Source organism: Myzus persicae, unplaced genomic scaffold, assembly GCF_001856785.1.
Source record: "Myzus persicae strain clone G006 unplaced genomic scaffold, MPER_G0061.0, whole genome shotgun sequence".
NCBI classification, from domain to species: Eukaryota; Metazoa; Arthropoda; class Insecta; order Hemiptera; family Aphididae; genus Myzus; species Myzus persicae.
This window is the reverse complement of record NW_019104244.1, coordinates 401,316-423,491: the sequence shown is the minus strand read 5'-3', so window position 1 is coordinate 423,491 and position 22,176 is coordinate 401,316. Positions and strand designations below refer to the sequence as shown.

The 22,176-nt window shown below is 27.9% G+C and overlaps 2 protein-coding genes across 5 annotated transcripts in view; one reads left to right on the top strand and one right to left on the bottom strand.

The window, feature by feature from the left end:
* The first annotated feature begins 143 nt into the window (after positions 1 to 143).
* On the top strand, positions 144 to 3,906 carry LOC111040423 (F-box only protein 5-like). Its single transcript, XM_022324347.1, has 3 exons — positions 144 to 464; positions 2,507 to 3,289; positions 3,488 to 3,906. The coding sequence occupies exons 2-3, from the start codon at positions 2,522 to 2,524 to the stop codon at positions 3,749 to 3,751; spliced, it is 1,032 nt and encodes a 343-aa protein (XP_022180039.1). The 5' UTR covers positions 144 to 464; positions 2,507 to 2,521; the 3' UTR covers positions 3,752 to 3,906.
* Positions 3,907 to 5,169: 1,263 nt separating this feature from the next.
* Positions 5,170 to 22,176, bottom strand: part of LOC111040405 (sphingomyelin phosphodiesterase) — a 32,462-nt gene continuing 15,455 nt past the window's right edge. For 2 of the 4 annotated variants that reach the window (XM_022324325.1, XM_022324327.1), the window contains exons 2-12: positions 11,462 to 11,551; positions 10,513 to 10,709; positions 9,789 to 10,106; positions 9,516 to 9,680; positions 8,732 to 8,959; positions 8,496 to 8,668; positions 8,004 to 8,372; positions 7,311 to 7,503; positions 7,061 to 7,245; positions 6,810 to 6,995; positions 5,261 to 5,614 (exon numbers count right to left, since the gene is read on the bottom strand). In XM_022324325.1, the coding sequence (XP_022180017.1) occupies positions 5,542 to 5,614; positions 6,810 to 6,995; positions 7,061 to 7,245; positions 7,311 to 7,503; positions 8,004 to 8,372; positions 8,496 to 8,668; positions 8,732 to 8,959; positions 9,516 to 9,680; positions 9,789 to 10,106; positions 10,513 to 10,709; positions 11,462 to 11,551 (2,177 nt within the window). In that variant the 3' untranslated portion in view covers positions 5,261 to 5,541. Of the gene's footprint in view, positions 5,615 to 6,550; positions 6,633 to 6,809; positions 6,996 to 7,060; positions 7,246 to 7,310; positions 7,504 to 8,003; positions 8,373 to 8,495; positions 8,669 to 8,731; positions 8,960 to 9,515; positions 9,681 to 9,788; positions 10,107 to 10,512; positions 10,710 to 11,461; positions 11,552 to 19,455; positions 19,579 to 22,176 lie in introns of those variants that run through there. The other 2 variants (XR_002605195.1, XM_022324326.1) reach the window with 2 other exon arrangements.

Genomic DNA, 22,176 nt, shown 5'->3' with positions numbered 1-22,176 from the left:
TCGTGTCCGGTTGCCGCCGCCGTCACCGCCGCATCCGCAGCCTCCTATTGGCCGACCGGCCGGCTGTTACCTTGTCCCCGCCCGTCCGCCCGTCCACCCCACCACTCTCGCCGACGGCACGGTACACATGTTCTCCGGTTCCCGTCAGCCGAGACCGAGTTTCGAATCCTAACCGACAATCCGATATTCCGATCCGGCATTCCAATTTCCAAGTGTGTAGTGATAGAGTAGGTTTTGTTGCCGCGGAAGAATCGTTGTCGTTTGTAGTGTGCAGTGCACGAATTCAGCATTATCGACTTATCGTTATCATGTGCCGCCGCCGTTGCGATCCCACGCCAGAAGGACGTAAATCGTCGGCGTGACCTACCAAAATCTCTCGTGTTTACTATCAAAACTTCGTCGGCGGCACGTTTTGCGCGCGCGTCTCATCGACCACCTAACAACTCGCCTGACGACCGAAACAGGTAAAGTAATGATCACTAATATACATATACAGCGACGACTAATTATCGTTTAATCGGTGCTCATCCCGTAGTTAGTTAATGGGCAATTACGACGTACTGGGCTCAAAACGTACCGCCGCCAATTAGCGTAATTGCGCGTCGTTAAGGGTGCTCGATCGTCGTGCGTTTGACTTTCGTCGCGAAATCAATAAAAAATAATAATTACACTAGCCGGGGGCGCATGTTGTCTCGTTTAAATGTGTACGTTAAGTCTGCGCTCAGGTTTGGGGTTGGTTGTCGTTCGTCGAGCTATGCAAAACCATTTATGTCGAAACGGCCGAACGCGCCAAATTTGACGACCCTGTCTCGCCAATAAGTGGGTCGCGATCGAGAATTCTGTCGAGCTAGGGATTTTGCGGACTTTTCCGTATACCGTTTGTTTTTTCACCCGTTACGGCTTGACGAGTATTTCGTAGTACCTACTTGCTTCGGTTTAGTGGATTACCACTATTAACCGAGATTTGATGGTGCTCGATATGATACCTATTACTAGAACCATCCTACACGGTTACACCTCGTCATGCACCGAACGATTTCTGCTGGACGCGTCTGTTACAATGATTTTATCATTTTATCACCGTATAAGAGAGAACTTACCTTTGTCCGTGTACTTGCCGCCAAATTTTTTCCATCGAATTTTTTGCGGTGACATTTTTCACGCCTTTCGTTCATGGCTCGTTTACGAGCTGCAGTAGCAATTGGAACAGCACGAAATATATATTTTTCGTGTTTTAATAATAAATAATCACGTTTCCTGGCATTCTACATTAGGTCATAACGTACCTAGATATGGGTTTCTAGACTAAATGTACCTAATTATAATTAATGGTATCAAAATTATTCATAACAACAAACCAATTATTATTTTTTAAACCTACCTAACGTTTATAAGAATACATTTTTTTAATCTGGTAATTATTTGCTACTTATATAATGTAATTTAATGGTAGGTAAATATTTTTATTAAGTTTATAGTTTGATATTATATGTTTCTTTATATCTCACTACTTATTGTTATTTTGTTAATCATGACATAATTTACTTTTTAATAAATACATAATCTTGTAATACAATTTTTAATTTATTTAGTTTTTAAATTCAAAGTTAATTTAATAATTACCATTTTTATTTGAGTTAAAATAATATAGGTGCCAATAATATAAATACATTTGTATCAAATTTTTTTTTCCTTCTCTAGCCATTAGAAACAATGTAAACTAACGTATTTTCGGTAACAGCTAACAACCATTGATGTTCCTAATAGCTCAGGTGATAATAGTTTGACCCTGATGTTAGGGTTATATAGTTGTAAACCAAGATTTGAATGAATAGCGCTTAATTATTTCTAACTGATTGAATGAGTTGAGTTTAATAGGTATGTATTTTGAATTTTATTTCAAAGAATAAGATAAAATGTTAATAACAATGTTTTAGCTGCACACATCGGTATGATTGTAATGAATTAATGATAACATGTTCAGAATAATATTTCATACTATTATCTCTTTTAAGTTACCTTTTATTTTATTATATAACTACCTTTTTAAATACATAATATAAATTTCACCAATATTTTTAATTTTTAATTTTTGTATATTGACTTAGATTTGTTCTTTTTTTTTAATAGATAGATAAGTGGGTAGGTAAGATACCTTAAAGTAAACCTAAGTGAAAACAGATTAAGGCCAAATTATAATTGGTTAGTTCATACATTTTATTGACATTTATTTTAATTGATTTTGAGGTACGTGTTGATTCTAGACAGTACAAATTATTCATTAATTCAACAATTTATTCATTAGCGGGAAATTGTTTAATACCTACAGAAATACCTAGTTTAACATGAAAAATACGAAACAAAATGTAATACATTTATGGTTGTTAAAATGTATCAATTAACTATCTGAGCCCTAAATAATTTATCTTGCATTTCGATTTCACATTTAATGATTTTGTATAAGCATATACCTATATTTATTTTTATTTTTAATTTTTTTTTTTAGATAATCAAAAAGAAAATGATGGCAGACATATCTACAAAAGAATCTCCATGTTATAACAATTCATTAACTACGTCAACACCTTACAAGAGTATAGATGACAGTGGTTACAATACACCAAGTTATAATGTTTCCTCTAATCTCAGTCAGATATCTGAAGTATCTATTTCATTTGATCATACACCATCAGATATTGATTCACTTCAATTATCTTCACCAACTCATGATTTTACCTTAGACAAAAACCATAGGAAATTAGAAGATATTACCAATACAGTCGAGTCTCCAACAAAAAAATTTAAATTGTGCTCTGACTTACAATTTAGTTTTCGTTTAAATGAAAGTTCAAACAATGATGACAGTCAGTTCTTAAAAAGAAAAAACTACACTCTACCAAAAAATTTGAACCGTGAACGTACTTCTATAGAAGGTAGAGAAAAGGTTGATTTTATGTATTTTTTATCAGAGCGTTATCATTTCCAACCAGTCATTGAAAAAATATTATCTTTTTTATCTGGAAGTGATATTTTGTCAATGTCTATGGTATCTAAAATTTGGTCTACTGCTATTGAAAATTCCCCAATTGCTCAAAAAAAAAAACAAAAGTATTTTAAACTATCAAAAGAAAATCGCTATGTATATGCTGGCCGAGACCGTTCAGCTTTTAATAACAAAGGATGTCTAGCAAATATTAGCAACGTTATGCGTTCTCCATCAAAAAGAGAATTACCTCAAAGAAGTCCACCTGTTAGTCCGAGTAAATATAGATTCCACGTATTTCAAAAAGTAAGTTAAATTATTAAAATTTATTTAAGCATTTGTCTAATTTATACTTGTGGTAGATGTGAAGATAATTTTTTAATCTGTAAAATTAGTAAATAGGTCTGTTCTATATAAAACATTTATATTTATTGTATTAATGTTTTCACGTAAATGATAAATTGTATATAGATAATGTAATATTGACTTATATTTCTGTTTTAGGAAGCCAAAAAATTAAGTTCAGATCAGCAATTGGTCCCGTGCCCACGGTGTTCAAGACCAGCATCATGGTCACCTTCCCAATCAACACGAGCTGAATGTAAAGGGTTTCATTGTAAATTCATCTTTTGCACTGAGTGTAAGTGTGAATATTCTAACACATTTGAACACAAATGTCTATGTACACCAATTATATCAATGTCATATAACTGTCGGCCAATGATGTACAACTTGAGCAGAAGGAAACATAACTTGAGAAGATTGTAAGTAAATGTAAATTTTATTAAAACATTTTACTTCTTGACTTAGTGTCTTAAAATGTTTCCTAAACATAAGGAGTTTTTATGCTTTTATTTAAATATGTATTTGTAATAGTATGAGATCATAATTTTTTTTTATGTTGTTGTTATTAATATAATTAATTTTTTTTTTTAATGTTTTGACCAATTTGGTTTTTATGTAGTTACTTGTTTATAATAATAATTATTTTTTTTTTTTTTTGAATTTTAATTATGTAACTTTAATTTATTTCACATAATTATTATTTTTCAAGTCGATAATTGAAATTATTTGCTCAAAATATTAATATATAAAGGAAAAAAGGAAATGATTACATATAAGATTTTGAATTAAATTTTTAATCGACTGAACTTTAAAAAGTAATGTTACCAATGGCTTATTGTCATAATATGTATCTGTATACTATTATAAGAAAATAGTTTTAGTTGAAAACTCATGTACAAATTTATGAAGCTTAGCTCTCTAATGTATTTTTAAGTACTTTGTTTTTATATTTTTAAATATACAATTAACAGTTCTACTTAATTTTTATATCTTTTTTATTTTAATTAGGTTTTTATATTTACGTAAAGTGATTTTTTAATAATAATTTAATGTGTTTAATATATTTTAATTTGTGTTCCCATTTTTTACAACTTTACGGGTACAATTTTTTGATTTTCATGACTTAATTTTACACTTGAATCTCATTTAATTTAATTTGTATTAATCACTTTGTTTATTTGCCATATGGTTTTTGCTAACCAGAATTATTTTAATAAGAATACCTTTTATATTTTATAAATATGTACTTGATCAAACATTCCTCTGCTCAATTTTTTTTTATACTGTGTATCTTTTGTATAGTTTTTAAAAGTTAAGTAATACAAAAAGTTGAACATACTTTATAGTTGATTAAGATTTACTTAAATTTATTTTTATAAAATACAAAAGTTGAATGTACATAAAAAAAATATTAAATTGATTTGAAATAAAAATTAATTTATTTGATACCTATTGTTTTCTACTTTTATTTTTATTCTAAATGCTATTGCCTATTACTTATAAAATAATGTACTTAGTTAGTACAATTATTTTTGGAAATATGTTATGCCTTTGTTTGTAAATATTATTTATCATAATTTACTAGTATTATTTGGATTTTAGTGTAGTTAGTTATAGAAAGTAACATTAAGTAAAGTAAGAATTTGAAATCTAATGGTCTGAACATTTAAGTTATAATCAAAATAATTTATGTTTGTCTTTGGTTGACTTAATAATCTATAGGACAATATTTAAAGGAGAAAAAATCCCCCAATAACCATAAATGTAAAATAATAATATTTATATACTTTTCTATTTATTTACAATTAAATTATTTTATTTTTCTATTCTAAAATGCTATGTATAATAAATAGTATCCATCAACAGACTTTTTAGCGCATAATAAATAAATATGTTTACATTAATAGTTGCATATAACATGTTAATGCTGGTAAAAAAAAGTATGTCATTAATATACACACAAACATAATCTCACATACATATTAGTGCGTGTTGTGTGTATGTATATTTAAATCCATAGTGTGGCCCATGGCCGCTTGTTGTTTGATTATTCTCTAAGTGTAAAAGCAACCTACTTTTAATCACATCACTTGTTTGATCGCTGTAATGAGCAAATGTTTCAGAATAAATGTTTTGTCATCCAACCTTTCTGATCTGACCGTGGCTGTAATTTGTACTCCATTTAATTGTTTCACATTGCTTCACAATTGTGTTCACCTTGTATATCCTAGTAGGTATTTAGGTATTTGGTATGTGTAGCGAGGTATGGACATGATAACAGACATCCTAATAATAATACCGTATGCATATTAATATAACAGTTTAAATCAGATAGTAAATTAATGGCTGTTGCTTATAATAGTATTGAATTATTGTATTGTACATGCCACCTACTGTGCTATTCATTTTGTCTAATCAATTGTTTTTCAATTGAACACTTGGCATGTTCAAATAAAATTACACAGTATTCAATAATCAATATAACTATTAAGTAACAGTCAGATACAGTTAGTTCCAGAACCATAGCAAATTGTTTGGTAATTGGTCATAATTTATGAAGGTAAATTTTTTTCTTATTATTATTGTATGCTATTTATTTATCTCTTAGATTGAACATTAAATTATATTTTTAAATAATAATAATTTAATTGTGTCTGGAACTGAAATAGGCTGTATGGGAATGATATTGTAATAATATAATTTTTAAGACAAAATTGAATTTGTTTGTAATTTTTAAACAATAATATTGACAAATACAGTTTTGAGTAAAATATTTGTTTCTTAATTAAAATAATCATTATTTTTTTGATGAAATGTATAATATATATCATAATATATTGTCAAAATATAGTATTTTATTCAGTTATTTAAATTTTATATTTTATTTTGTATTTTATTACTTATAAAAAAAGTTAGTAATCAATAAATTGATCAAATATCTAAGCTATTTATTTAATTTTACCTAAATCCTAAAAGATAAATAGTAAATAAAATAAAATTGAAGTGTCCACTTCTTTTTAAATTAAATCTTATTTAAAGGTATACAATTAATTTATTAGGTTGGTACCTACTTTGATTTAAAAAGATTATGAGAGCTTGTAGAATACTAAAATTTTAACTGACAATATTGTAAATATAATTTGTTCTCTTCTATTTTGTCTTAATAATAATATTATTTTCTATTATAGTATTTCTATAAGGTACTTAAAATAACCCACTCACCAATAAATAGAAGGTTGCTGTAGGTGAATATATAGTGATAGTTACAGATGACCGTCACCTTAGAATTTAGATCATAGTCACTCTTAGAAATAGTAAAAATTAAAATATTATTTTTTCTTCTGTGTTTAGTTATTAAAAAAGCAGGTATAGCGGTTAGTATAGCATTAGTTTTAAGGTCAAGCCTTGTGTTTTGTTGACTGGCAAGTATGGAATTATAGCAGGCACCCAATAATATTTTATTGATATTATAGAAACATACGAGGCAGTGAACCCATTGTATAGCCACGCACTCCAACTAATCCGTGAACCAGCATCAATACGTGACTCAATTTCTTGACATAAGATCTTTCGGTCATGCGAACGGCCTGATCTGAGATCACATATCATACGTTTTTTACACTCTGCATCACATGCAGGTCTCGTTGGAGAGTTTTTCCAGTAATGCCTATAAAAGTCATTAATTTATTTTATAATACTTTTTTATTATTATTTATCACAGTGGAATATTACTTGTAATATAGATCAAATAAAGTTTGATCTTCAGCTAAATTATTAACAAACACATCCCAGTCCTCGGGCCTCAACGAAGGTAGACTATATGCCGCTTGTGTAGAATATAATTTTTGCCAGATAGGATAGTCATATAAATTAGCTTCTTTCAAATTCATCACCCATGTTTCGTGGTCTAGCACTGCCTGTAGATAGATTAGAAAATATGTTCAATTGTCACTTGTAAGTTGGATAATTTAAATTTCATTACTCTTGTTGAATGCTCTCTATCACCATCTACATAATATATTCTGTAACCGGGATTGAGATCGTAGTATGGAGTGACAGAAGGACCAACATATGCTATGCTTACTGGTCTACCAAGATCTTGTGTATCGTAGAACAGTTCAAATTCATCAAAATGGGTATGGCCAAAAAATTGAGCAGTAATTGTGCTTTCATACCTATTGAAAAATAATTTTTATTCTGTAATTTAGTTTAATTTTTAATTTAATGTAATAACTAATAATTATATTTGTACATTTATATACAAATCTTTTTAAAATGTATATATGTAATATTATTTTGGTTTTGGTAGGTAGGTAAGTATAATGTACATGTTAAACTAAATTTCAATTTAAAATGGTTCACAATTCTATTTTAATCATAAAAATTTCTGAAGGACATTGATCAAATTGTAGTCATAATAATTTAATGTACCTACAGACATTAGGTATTCATTACTCATTAGACACCTAGATATACTTCAACACTTGTAAATCGTGCTTAATAAATAAAGTATTATTAATATTTACTAATAAATAGGTAGACAGGTGGTAGGTACATTGTAAAAAAAATAATATCTAATAGTGAACGATTAACAGTAATTATAATAGTTATAATAGTTCATTCTAGGCAGGTGCCATTGTTGTTGTGCCAGCCAATATAATTACATTAAACCCACCTGGAGATTATGGCGTAATAGTTTCGACTCCAGACTTTCAAACAATCCGGATGCCCAGGTGGTATGTGCCCTAACACGTGAACCTTTTCGCCGTTAAATTCAGCATTCTGCAACTCGTATATGAACCATTGAAGTTCTTTGACTGGATCAGTACTATTCATTAATAGCCACCAATTTTTATTGTTGCAATAGTTCATGTTCAACGATATTATGCGGAACCCAGGCCGGACCAATACACTGTAGAACGCCCCACGTTTGATGGTTCTGCTGACGGAACCTGGTAGCCAACGTCGCCATTGTGTGTCCAATTCGCTGTACAGCCAGTCGATGGCATACTCTGGTTTGTTTACCAACGAAGACGGTGGGAAACTGAATATTAGATTAATTTTAATACACATGTCTTATGAGCGTACAAGTCATTTTAATATTACACTTGTGCACAATATTAAACTTTTGGCACTATGGAAATGTAGAAGTGTATAATATAAATACCTATTCACTGGAACTGCTTCGTGATTCCCAAGTGCTGGAAATATGGGAATTCCAGGAAACATTTTGAGTAACTGCGCTACAGTTTCCTTCAATATGCTCAAGTTTTCTTCTTTTGTCTGGTTCCAAATATCGTGTGCCGGTAGATCACCAGTCCATATAATGTAGTCGATGTCCTTGAATAAAATGTCAATTTTCAGTTCCTAATTTTACAATTAATTTATTCTGAAATCGTTTACAGTGTGTGTAGAAACAATATGTTGAAGCATATTGTCTATGGTTCGTTTAGGAGTATCACATTTCCTGTAGTCTCCCCATCTCCCCGCTCGGTTTTGAGGACTGACTGCTGGGCCATTGGTCAAACGGCAACATAAAGGTTCGTTGCAATCGGCATTTGTTCCTTCTTCATAATATGGATCAAAATGGGTGTCAGACAAATGGAGAACTTTGAACTGAGGAACTGGTTCCTACAATTTTTCAAAATGTAAATGTAATGAATTACAATGATCTCTATGCTCTAATAGCACTATGGACTATATGGATAGGTATTAACTTAAAATTCTACTTTTATGACTAAAAATTCTTAATGGAGACACTTTGATTTATTTAATTATTTATAATATTTTATATATGTTTGATTATAATATTAACTAGGTACATAAAACGTCAAAAGTGTTAAATGATTTACCTAAGTAGTAGGTATATCTACCTATAAGTTTATAAACTTGTGAGTCGTTTACCGAGTATATCGACGTAATATATTTTAAAGTTTTAAATCAATAACTTACATTTTTATCGGTGGTTAGGTAGGTAGGTACTTATATTATTTCGTATTTTTATTCAGTTTTGACTAATTCTACTGAAACTGATAACAATCGTCACATTTCAATTATTTTTAATTCGACAAAGTTATATTAATGACCTTGGTATTTACGTGTTTTAACTATGTTTAGAAAAATATGTTATAGTAGTATAGGCACCTAATACTGCATAAATATTTATTATTTACTACCTATATATTACTTTTAATATTTTAATTTCGTTCGGAGTGGGTTTGGGAACAGGAGGAAAAACTACATCCCATTCGTGTGTTGGGTTGTACACATCTCCACAGGCGTCGCCAATGACAAAGCTGCAGATTTCTTCAGGCCCGATATTTATTCTTTGTAGAACGTAAACCACTTCACCCTAAAGTGAGTAAATTAATTAATCATTGTGGTTATAATTTAAATGCATATTAAGGTATCTTATACCCATATATTATGTTATTCAACAATTATTGTCAAAGTGACTTACACTAAATAGTTCAGTAATGCCCTCACAGACACGAGGCGTCTGTAATTTAAAGCTTGTGCAGAACTGGTAGGTAATTTTTACAATGTCATCACGTGTTTTACCATGTTTTATGTAGTGTTGTAGTAGACCAGCACCAGCTTTACAAGCGGTACATGACATTTTAGACATGACGCTAGTTTCCACCTCGCCCACAACCTGGTTTAAATTGAGTAATTGTAACGCTTTGTCCACGAACCCAGGCAGAGCAGCCCGCGAAGATCGGCTATCTTCTTTATTTTTTCCGCCATCAGTGTCATAGAAATACTTTGTGTAATTTGCCTGAATAGAGAAAATACATACATTTAATACATATAACATTTAATTTTGATATATTCTTTATGTAAATATAAATATCGACTGTTTATTTGTTAAACTTGCACAATTCATTCGATTTAATATGATTATACACGAAAATTAGTGTTTTCTAAACCAGCTTATAATAAAACGTTTTAATTAAGAACCGCTCCACCGAGCAAAAAGTGAAGAAGATTGAAGGCCATGTGTTTATTTGGAAACTAATTTTCAACACAAATGATATTAACCCTTAATATATAGATATAAGGTATATATCATATGTATAACATGTTATATTGAAAATTAACGATGCTCTTCACTTAAAATTGAAATGTATTCTTGTAAAGTGTTATATTAAAGTTATTTAAAACAATTTCTTTTTATAAATTACTTTTAATATGTGAAATTTTCTTAATGTCTCGTTTTCCATTTTTTCGATGTCTGGGGCAGTGTAAACACCAGTTTGGTTGATCATTAGCAACGGCTGATGATCGGAATCTGAGCTCAATAATACTACGTCTTCCCATAGTGACATGTTGTGAGTGGTCCATTGTGGTGCTGTCGGTCGTGGTTTTTCTATTGGTACACCTACAATTAAATTCGCCAATATTAAAATAACATTATGATTAATATCATAATATACGATGTTATATGTAAGTCCGTCGTAAGTATTAAGTATAGTTTTAAAGTGCAAAAAAAAATCTTTTTTTTAAAAATATTTTAGTTTTGTGTTATTTAATGATTGAATGGAAATGTACATTATAGGCTATTGATTTATCATTCCATACTAATTAGTCATTACTACTATCTATTTTTTTTTCAGAAGATCAATTTTTTTTTTGTATATTTACATAGTTACCTATATACAGTTTGTAAATTACATAACAATACGGCATGATATAAATAATATTTAAAACATTTTTAAACTTAAATTAAGCAGGTTTAGGTTTAAAATATTGTGATACATTTTTCATTCTACTCATTCACCGTATCTACAAACATATAACTAAAATACTATTAACAGTTTGAGTTATTATGGAGTTTAAGTTTAAAATAAAAACGTTTCTAAAAATATAAATATTTTTCTTAAATTGAGTACAAATACCACCACTTTGAATAAACCAAGCTACCAAGGGATGTAGTTAATATTATATTAATAATATATATACCTAACTACATCCTGATATCCATCACTTATTTTATTACTTTCTTCAAATTGGTGGCCTTTTACTTGATATATGAAGAATGTGTGGGTTTTAAATACTTAAGTAGGTATTTCAAATGTCACCCGTACTTGTGTTTACATTATGATTTGTCATCGTCATTATTGTAGTTATTACCTGCTGTGAAGACTGCACACACAGTAATGAACGTTACTATCTGACGTGACCATGTTGTTAACAGACTGAACTGCATAATATGTTGAGAATCTAAAGATGAAAACAGAACAATAATAATAATTAAAAATAAGTTTATGTTGTAGTTAGTAAGAAAATTAATAATGATGTATAATAGTATAATATTATCTTAATATTTAATTTGTTTTTGGTAGAATGAATTTCAATACTACAGGAAGTGTTATAGTTAAAAAAAATTATTCATTAAGTATGCAATATTATAATTACATATAATATAATAGGTGGAGACGTGGAGTACGGCTCGTCTACTTAAGTACTAAAATGTTGGCTTTTTGGAAAATATCGTCTCACCTAACATGTTTAACTCATTTTTTAGTTAGTAGCTACTTGCTAGGTTCATATAAAACGTATGTATAAATGTTATTTATAACAACATATATTATTTAAGATACGCAAATAGTCTCAATTACTTCCGGTACGTGAATGTATAAAATACATGTACACATTATACTGGTTTTTTTTTATTAGAGGGTTATTGTTGCCCCCGTGGTAACATAGACCATTGGCTGTGGGATGGTATGGTAGGGGTTTTTCATATATTTTTAGTAGGTTTTCGTGTTGGTATGGTTGTAACAAGTGATTGTGTATGTTTGGCAAGTATATGTTGCTAAAAATCTCAGGTGGTCACCCATCTGGGAGCTAACAACACCGGCCGGTGCGTAGGTACACTCAGAGCGCGTGCGCAACTGAGTGTGGGCCACGCGCCACACCGCGCCACATTCTGATAATTTATTAGGTGCACACTGCACAGGAATATTAGGAAGTTGATTTATGCTGACGCCTGACATACTGTATACAAACGAATCACCTAAATATTATATTATATTATTACATTTGGTATTCCGGTATTCATATTCATAACTCACGTAATCGACATGTGATGTGTGCTAGGCAGGAAAATGTACAGCCACATTACACTATTTTTTTATCATTGTTCTGATTATATAATATGGTGATTTGCGACGGATTTATAACAAAGATTACGTGATAACATATTTCACCATACCATTATTACCTTCAGATTCAAATTTTGAAATATTGTCTATATAATATGTCTAAGGAGTATTGGATAGGCAATTTTTGTATAATATTCCGATGCGTCTTTTCGTTTTGTCTTTACTGATTAGTAGGTAATAGATTTTAATTTATATTAATATATGGGCTTGTATTCTTCAATGTTATTTCCTTTACTACACTTTCTCCCATGCATGTACTGTGTAAATATGTTAGTATCAGCTCACCGTGGTGAAAAATACATATGCCTTAACTATAGGTTACTAAGTTAGACCTCTGCAGGGACCGTGCAAAAATAGGGTGAGGGGAGCGATCCTTCCAGTCACCAGATATTATAATGGTATTTACTTTTTACGTCTCAATTTTAATTGTGTTTAAAGTAAAACCATTGATTTGAAAGTAATTTTATCATTTGTATAGGGCATATTTATAATATTATATTATCTGCAAGTAGAAAGTTAGTAAAGGATACAGGTTATACAAATTCGGCAATAAAAAGTTAATTTGATTTGCATTCCTAAAAAATATACTTGCCAAGGAAAACTAACCCTTACGGGAAAAATCTGGAACCGTGTGCAGATCCGGATAGGCCCAACGAATTACTGAGTTGAACTCGGTGGGTTGCCTTAGATATATGTGGCTGAAAATATTTGAATACCCTTAACTCTAAATAATGAAATATGAATAGTAGTAAGTAATAAATATGATGTCTTATTGAAAAATGGGCCGTTAACTTTTTAGGGCCGGTTAAAATTCTATAAGACTCGGTGGGCCGATTCTTGCCTACTCAGCGCTGACCGCTCCTGGACTTCAAGCATGACAATGAAAACTAAAAAGTATTACAAGTGGAACAAAAATGCATCAACTGTTGGTTTCTTTTGCTGTAATTAATCTACAATTCTACAAGACTACAAAAAAGACTTTCATGATTTATATTCCTTTAGTTTGTTAAAAAAGCAAAAAAAAATATTAGTTATAACTTTTTTACTAATTAATCAACATTTTTGTTGTATCTAAATGGTTCATTTTAAATACCAAGTTAGAAACTATAATAAAGTTACATTAATATTAATTATATTGTGTAGAATAGGGGTACTTAAATATATATAACAAGGTATTACAGAAAAATAAATCATTATGTATACAATTAATACATTCCTTGCTTCGTTTAGTTAGAATCTAAAACATAATAAGGCGACTAAAGTTTATCCAAACGTGTAAAGATAAACTATGTAAAATTATTCACTGATAAAATTTCTTTGATAAAATGACCTAATTCTGCAATTTATAATTGTGCAGTAGAGAAGTAAAAGTAATATTTTAATAAATAAATTCATTATTTTCGAACAATTATTTAGTTATGATTTAAACACGATATTACTAAACTAATATTTTTTTAAATAACGGTGTTAAGACTAAGAACGAAATATTAAATTGTTTTTTTTTTATAAATTGTATTTTTTAATATAATAGGTATAAACTATAAAGTTATAATCGTATAAAATCATTTTTTCTAATAGAAATGTATACTGACAAAATCCATATGAGTATTGTCTCGATTAGCAACTTATTTTATACATACAATTAGTATTAATAAGTTACGAGAATTGGTAGTGATCAATTATTTTATCCAAAACATACCAATCTTTTGTCCATCATACTGATAGTCGACAGACCTAGTAATGTGATAATACTTTTGAAAACTGATTTCAATTTGTTATTAAATCTAATTGAGATCGATTAGTCCTTTTCCCAATTTCACCTTCCAACTCCTATAAATTCAGTTTCGAATATTTTAAAATTTAGGAATTTTGAAACGTTGATTATTCGGAGTAAAAATCAGACATCTTAAAATGGGGACTGCTAGAACTCAAGTAGACATCATAAGAAATGATAAGTGTTCTGAAATATTATCGTATTATTGGGCCCATTGGTAGGATGGACAAAAAGAACATAAGAATGAGCATAAATTGTTTACCATTCACGATCCACTTTAAGTCGGTGATTTGTGAATTCGCGTATGGGAGCGCTAGGCTATATTTTTTACATTACAATCATATATATTTACAAGAACCGCATGCATGCAATTTGAAAATTGTCTATTTTGAACTCCTTCAGAATTGTTCGCCAACAATTCCCCACCCTCCCTTCTTCAGTTATTATTTCATAAGAAATGTTTCAAAATAATATAATAATAATCTATTAAAGTTTGGCCATTAAGCATAAGAAATGAAATTTGACTACCTAATTTTTAATTTTTTAAAATTTTTACTCTCCATATATATTTATTTTATTGTTTTGTTAATTTATATCTCATAATTCTGAATCAGATATCTAATTTCCACTTTCCAAGATATGTTTATGTTGCAATTTTTATATTTTTAATTTGTATACGTGCGTTTAATGATGACCTGATTATAATTTCATAACTTTGTCTAGGTATATGAGTATGGATAACGGATAATATTTATATAATATGAATTTCGTACAGATGTACAGTTCAACTTTCAACCCAATTTTTTATTCTTGAAAACTTTTAGTGGCATTTAGATGAAGAGATATCCAAATATAATTGGATTATATTTTTTCATTGAGGATTTTGAAAGACTAATGACAACATTAATGGACACGGTTAGTATTTTGGACAACATTTGGTGTCTTTAAACTAGCCGACTAACGTGGATAATATACGAATTAGTATAATCCGATACTCAGAATTACTTGAAAATCTGTTTCCCAATCATTTAAAAGAAATTTATTTTAGCTGTCGATACTAGTTTCTTGACATTTTGACGTAACTTTAATAGGGTTTTTTGAATTTATACTTTGTGAATCAAGTACTTATACAATTAGTTTATAAAAATTAAAAGGTAATAGATTAGTTAAATAATATAGGACTTAAGGCTGTAAATAAATTGATTTCTGTAGGTTAATAATTAATAATACCAACATTATATTCTATGTTCAATCATATATACCTAGTTTATATTATATATTTGAAAATATATTCTTTAGAAAAAAATTGTCAGCAAATAAAAATATTTTTTTCTTTGTTTTTAAAAATGTTCGTTGAATACTATATAGGCTCATAGCTACAAATAAATTGGCAACAATATAATAATAAAATAACATAACCGATTTAAATTATGCTTTATAGCACATCCTCTGAACCAAAGAAAAAAATATTGAATTATAAAACGCCAATGCAATTTAAATTTAATAATATAATGTAGTCAACAATAAAACAGGAAATTATATTTGCATAAATGCATAATATAAGTTGACTATTCTCCATTATTCGTATGCTGTATTATAATAAGTTTGTAAGTACGTAACTGGTAACTACACATATTAACGTGATGTACTGAAGTATGCAATACTCGAACAAAAAGTTAAAAGATAAAGGTATTAGCCACTAGGAATGGTACCTAAAACCTGCGTATTAAGTACAGTAAGTTGTAAGTTTGTAACCACCAACGACGTAAAATCAATATTGTTATTTATTTAAACTGTTTAATAATACATAGGATATTATTAAAAGTCAAGGTGAAATCAATTATATAGGTAGGTACATCATATAAAGATATTGTATTTTTATTTATTTTTTGAACAGGTTTAATAATAAATTGATCTATATCTTTTAATGTTTTAATTATTAACACATTAAAAAAATATAAATCAATTTATTCACGTGTATTAACAGTTAATACATATGATCATTTAAATATTTAGGTGAATATATATATTTTACTATGTTGTCAGGTGTTTGTAGTATTCTTTACCTATATTTAAAATATTTAAGAATGTTGTTAGAATTAGAATGATTTATTGACTATCTTTTTGTGTTCATTTACAGGTACTTAGGATTTTTGAAATAATACTTTTGGTGTTTAAGTTTATCTACATAAATGAGACTAGACCAGACAGACCTCTTATGTGTAAGACAGCTTACCTATATGTACAAGATTTATTTTTTGTTCATGAGAAGATTTGATACAAATTGCAACCATATTTCTATTAAATACATTTTATTATAAGGTTGCAATAAACAATTTTTAATATGATTTATATGTGTGACCGAACCATATACAGAAAACCTAAATGAGTATGGTCTGGTATACATATTTATCTTATATGTGACTTAAATTTTCTCCTGTTATCATTATGAAACGTGTACAAACACGTATATGAGTATGTTTCTCTTTTCTATATGCCACTAATCATTTAAAATCGAAAACAAACAACAATCCGTAATGATCTCGTTAAGTATTTTATACATGTAGGTAATATAGATAGAACTAACATTTTTCACATCTTTCGAGTTTCACTCTTTTTTATAATAATTGTTTGTGTATGTGAGCAACTAGTGAAGAGTAATGGTTACTATGATTACTCTTTACTAGTGTGTATTTTATTTTCTCATTTAATAATATTTTGTTAGTTAATGTCTCTACAAACGTAAAAGTTTGATATTTTATTCAAAATTAAAATTATTAATAACCAGAAATTATTAAATTGTAATTTTTAAGACAACAGTTATTATTTAGTTGTATTAAAGAATACAATTTACCTCTTCTAGTATAAGTTCATTAACTGTTGTTATTATTTTACCCAAACTAATTAAGTTAAGTCCATTTTGCAATCTTGGAAATAATTGTATTTACAGAGAAAAATATTAATAAGAAAAATAAAATATTATTTTTAAGAAAAAGTTAATTGATTGTTATTCAAGTACACATTAGAATGAAATAATATAAATACATATGCGCGTACAAATATAGGTTGTTGTTCGCAGTACGCCAATGTCCTTTTCGGTCGAATACAAAAAAAAATCTACTTGCTTTAAATATTATACTTGTGTTTTATTGGTATTTATCTATGATTTAGATGCTTGTATCCAATATAATTGATTATAATATAGATGGCACCTTTAAGAGTGGAACTACAGGCTACAGTGCATTGTGGTTCACTCAGCACTAAGTATTTTTAAAAACAATAATTTGATTTTTTTTATGTATAATTTTTTTATTTGGTTTTGCGTACCTTTGTATTTATTTGTTTAGGTATTACAAAATAAACTATAAGTCTGTAAAATTATATTACGTATATATCTAATATAAAACATTTTATGTGTGCATTGTCGTATTGAGAGTAAAATTATAATATACTACCAGCCAATGGCTCAGCTGCCTTGACTAAATATGAAAAAAAAATGCATATACCTTGTGTAAAATCAATATTTCATAATTATTGCCTTTTTTTAGTGAGTTTTTTAGTTTTCATATAGATTTCTTTAAATATTCAATTGCCTGAAATCGGCTGAAAACAACAACATAGGAATTTTGTTCAGATTTTTAACAGATAGGTAATAATCGAATAATTATTAACAAAAGTCTAAATTATTCTTGAGTTAAAAGATGATTAAAATTGTCCGAAGTATAGAATTCGTCCTTGACCATTCGTAATACTTGTAGTAGGGTATAGGTATTTAGTTTTATATTATTGGCGCCGTGCTACTATCGTCTGAATCCGATCAATTGCACGCCGTTCTCCTTTATATATCGATAATATTTATAACGGTATTAATGGGTATGTAATAATACGCGTTTTATTTGACCAAATAACCTTTTAAAAATATAATCAGGGTCACATCACATACGAAAATATAAATATAGCTTCGTGTTTGATATATGTGATATTCGTAGCCTAGGTATTATTGATGAAAAATAAGATATTAATGACATGTTCAGATTCAATCTCAAGAGTATAAATTTTAAGTATTTTATTGTTTACAAATTATTAATTTTTTTATTAATCTTTTTTATAAAAACAAAATATTAGGAAACTGCATACAACCAACAAATATTAGTTTGAATATTATATAGGTAAACTTAAGGTGATAAGTCAGATAGGTACCTATATCTAACCTATACTTTTTAACTGGCAAAAAAATAGAAATAGATCTAGCTCTAAATCTCTAATTAATAATTACACAACAGCACCTGTTTTTCTATGATAAGTAATTATATAAGATACTAATCAAATAACAACAATTTTAATTGGGTAGATGTATTTTTACTATAACTAGGTACTTTCATTATAAAGATAAAGATAAAAATCAAAATGTTATAACATTTTGAAAGACTTAAGATTTTGGAGATTTTGAAATAACTTGTGACATGTTTGAACATTAAGAGCATTATGTAGTTTAATAATTTGAGATTTAAGTGTAAATTTACATCTATTTAATAAGTAAGTATGTAAGATATATTTAGTGCCTATGTGTTAGTACTTGAGCAAATAATTTATTAAATATAAATACGATAAACTGTAAAGTATTAACTATTATGTAATTACTAATTATGTAAGTATATAATATATACAAATATTCCACAAAAGTAAATATGTAATATACTTAATTTTTTAAATCAGGCTGTCAAATTCTTAATAACAAAAAGAAATACAAACTTAGCTATAATAACATTAATGATTAGTAACAGTCTGCACAATTTTAATTACAAAAATAAATAAAAAAATGTATTAAAAATATTTTACCTAACTTATGATATTTTTAATTTTAAATGTTTTAGTGTAGATTGTAATTATTTATGCTATAATTACCTACTATGGGTGAATAATTATTCAATAATAAAACGTTTTCCAAATATATATATAATTATTTATTTTTTACAAATAATGTAACCAAACCACATATTTTATAAAGTAGTAGTAATGCTGTATAAATTTCTGTGTTTTTTTATTTTTTAAATTTTTTAAATTTTTTTTGTTTTTTCTGTATTTAAGTATTTTTTTTTAGCAATACTATATAAATTTTATATATTCTATATTTTTTTTTACCATAAGCATAATTAGAATAGTTAATATTTAGTTGATGTACATACCTGGTTAATAAAATTAATCCATTCTGCAAATAATTTGAAATAGAAATACTCAAACTACGTAAGAACCTTCATACCTTACTACTAGTAACCGATCACTAAATGGTCAATGAGCTCTCGCGTAGGTTCTACTGCATTGCTATTACTCACCCCCTCCTAATAACAATGAACGTTCAACCACTGTTCTTAGTGTTATAGATTATCAGTGGTCTTATTCATCATTTTATAATCCAATAATACGTGTCTTTACACAGTAAATAGTTTAATCTAAACACTAGGTGTAACTAACATTTTCTTATCTATTTTAATGAGTAACAAATTACTATATTTAATGAGAAAATTAAAGATTCCACCCTGAAAAAGTTGTGTTAATGATTTCAATATATTTAATTAATTATAATAGCAAAACAATTTAGTGGTAACTTATAAATAACGAACAGAAGGTAAGTACATGTTTATAGTTTTATGATATACCTATGTTTTTTTTATTGATAATATTGAAAATTATCATTTTATTTGTGGGAGTGTTATACAGATACAGTTTTAATCGACATGCTTTATTTTATATAATAGACGATAAATAATAGGTAATATTTTTACGCATCAAAAATATTAAAATAAATTAAGCTTTTCTTAATTGTATTTTAGGTAGATTTGTATATGAGCTAAACGCTAATTAAAAATTAAATAGCAAGGACTGCATAACGAAGGAAAAATTTAATTTTTTTTTCAGTTTCGCAGTACAACAATTTTTTAGAATTTTATAATTAACTAAGAAATATTCTTTCAGAGTATAAATGTGCCCATTCAGTAATCAGCTACCCTTTATAGTTATTAAATCATACAATTTGAAACATTTAATTGTTTTTATTATAAAGTTGATAAGTAAGTCATGAATTATGATTATTAGATACATGGCAGGTATTATTTAAGTAAGTACTAAATGTGTACAGCATTCCAATGGTGACATATTAACATCCAAGGAAACACAACAAGATTAACCCTATATAGAATAATTAAAAAGAAACATGAACTAACAAATTATTATTTAATTGCATGCGCATTATAATTTATTTTATCTTATTATAAATGAATAGAATTTATTTGTTTATTGAACTTATTAAAAATCCAAATTTTTACTAGTTATTAAATAATTTATTAAACAAGTCTGAGATCTAGGAATATTTTATCAAATTAAACCAAATACGTTTTGGTTTTGTGATTCAAAATAGTATCGACAATTATTGGAAAGTAATCAGCTTGTGGGAGTTTTTTGTTTTAACGTATTGTAGGTATTTGTTAGAGAAATATTATGCTGTTATTTATGAATTTTTACTGTAGTAATTTCATGTGCATCTTAAAGATACTATAGGTAGAGCATATTACAGATCGAGTAGATTATTTTTTGTCAAGGTCATTTTTTAAAGTAGGAAATAATGTCGAATGTATAGATTATGTTATAACCTATTTTAGAAGCTAAAGTACTCTTTTATATTTTATTGTAATTTGTAGGTACTTATTTTCATTTTGTACTATATACATTTTACAGTTAAGCTTATGTAAAATAGTTATTGCATTTTAAAAATCAATTACAGCGTGTACAAGAAATTATTTCATTCACCGAGGAGTATTTTTCCGGTTGGAACAATATAATATATTTTATTCACGTACTTATTCATATTTCATAAATCCTTGACTTAGTAGAAATTAATGCTTATAACGCCGATAACGGAACTAAAAACTAAACATAATATTACAGGTTTAAAATATAACTACTTGAAGGTAATTCCGCAATAAAAATTCAATGAGGACTTCGTTTTGATCCTTAAATACGTATTAAATATTAATGAATATTTGATGAAATCAGTATGTTAGTAACTGAGAGACACCTAGATTATATTATATTACAAAGAATGTTTACAATATATTCTCCGTTAGTTGACATCCATTCATTTTTGCAAATATTATGTAAATTAGGCAATGCAGATAGGTAATATATACATTTTTGAAGGAGTGAAAGTAAGTTAAAATTAAAATAGAATCCTAATTAAAATTTAGGATTTTACAACATAAGATGAGTATTTTCCAAATAAAGTATCTAAGTTTTATTAAAAATTAATGATTATAAATTATTTATAGTCTTATATTATTTGTATCGTTTTAATCTAAGGGACATCCATATGGCCTTAGAATACAATCCAAAATTGTAGGCAGGATTGAAATAAACTTTAATCAATAAGATAATTTTCATTTTTATTAGAAATCTTTTTCTTGTTTATTTCAAATAACATGATGATTGGAGAAAAATACCAAGATAGCCGATTAGTATAAAAACAAAATAATAACTCAAACGATAAAATCTTTGGGATACTCGTTTAGAACAGAAGGGAGAGAAATTCTTGTCGTTTCATGTCATTGTAAAAGGGTTGTTTGGTTAAAAATTAAAACTCCACGGGGTGTCTTAAAACTACCAGTAAATAAAAATTGGGTAATTTTCGATTTTAAATTACGTATAATTTCATAAATATTTGGTGTTTAACTATTTGACGTGTATAAATAATACGTTATAGTAAAATACAATTTTTAATATTTGTTTAACTGATTTGTATCTATAGTATAATATTTTTTATAATTACATAGCTTCTAGGTTTGGTTGATGTTTGAAAGACATACAAGTCATATACTATTATATATTATAAGTTCGTATTTATCGATTTAAATAAC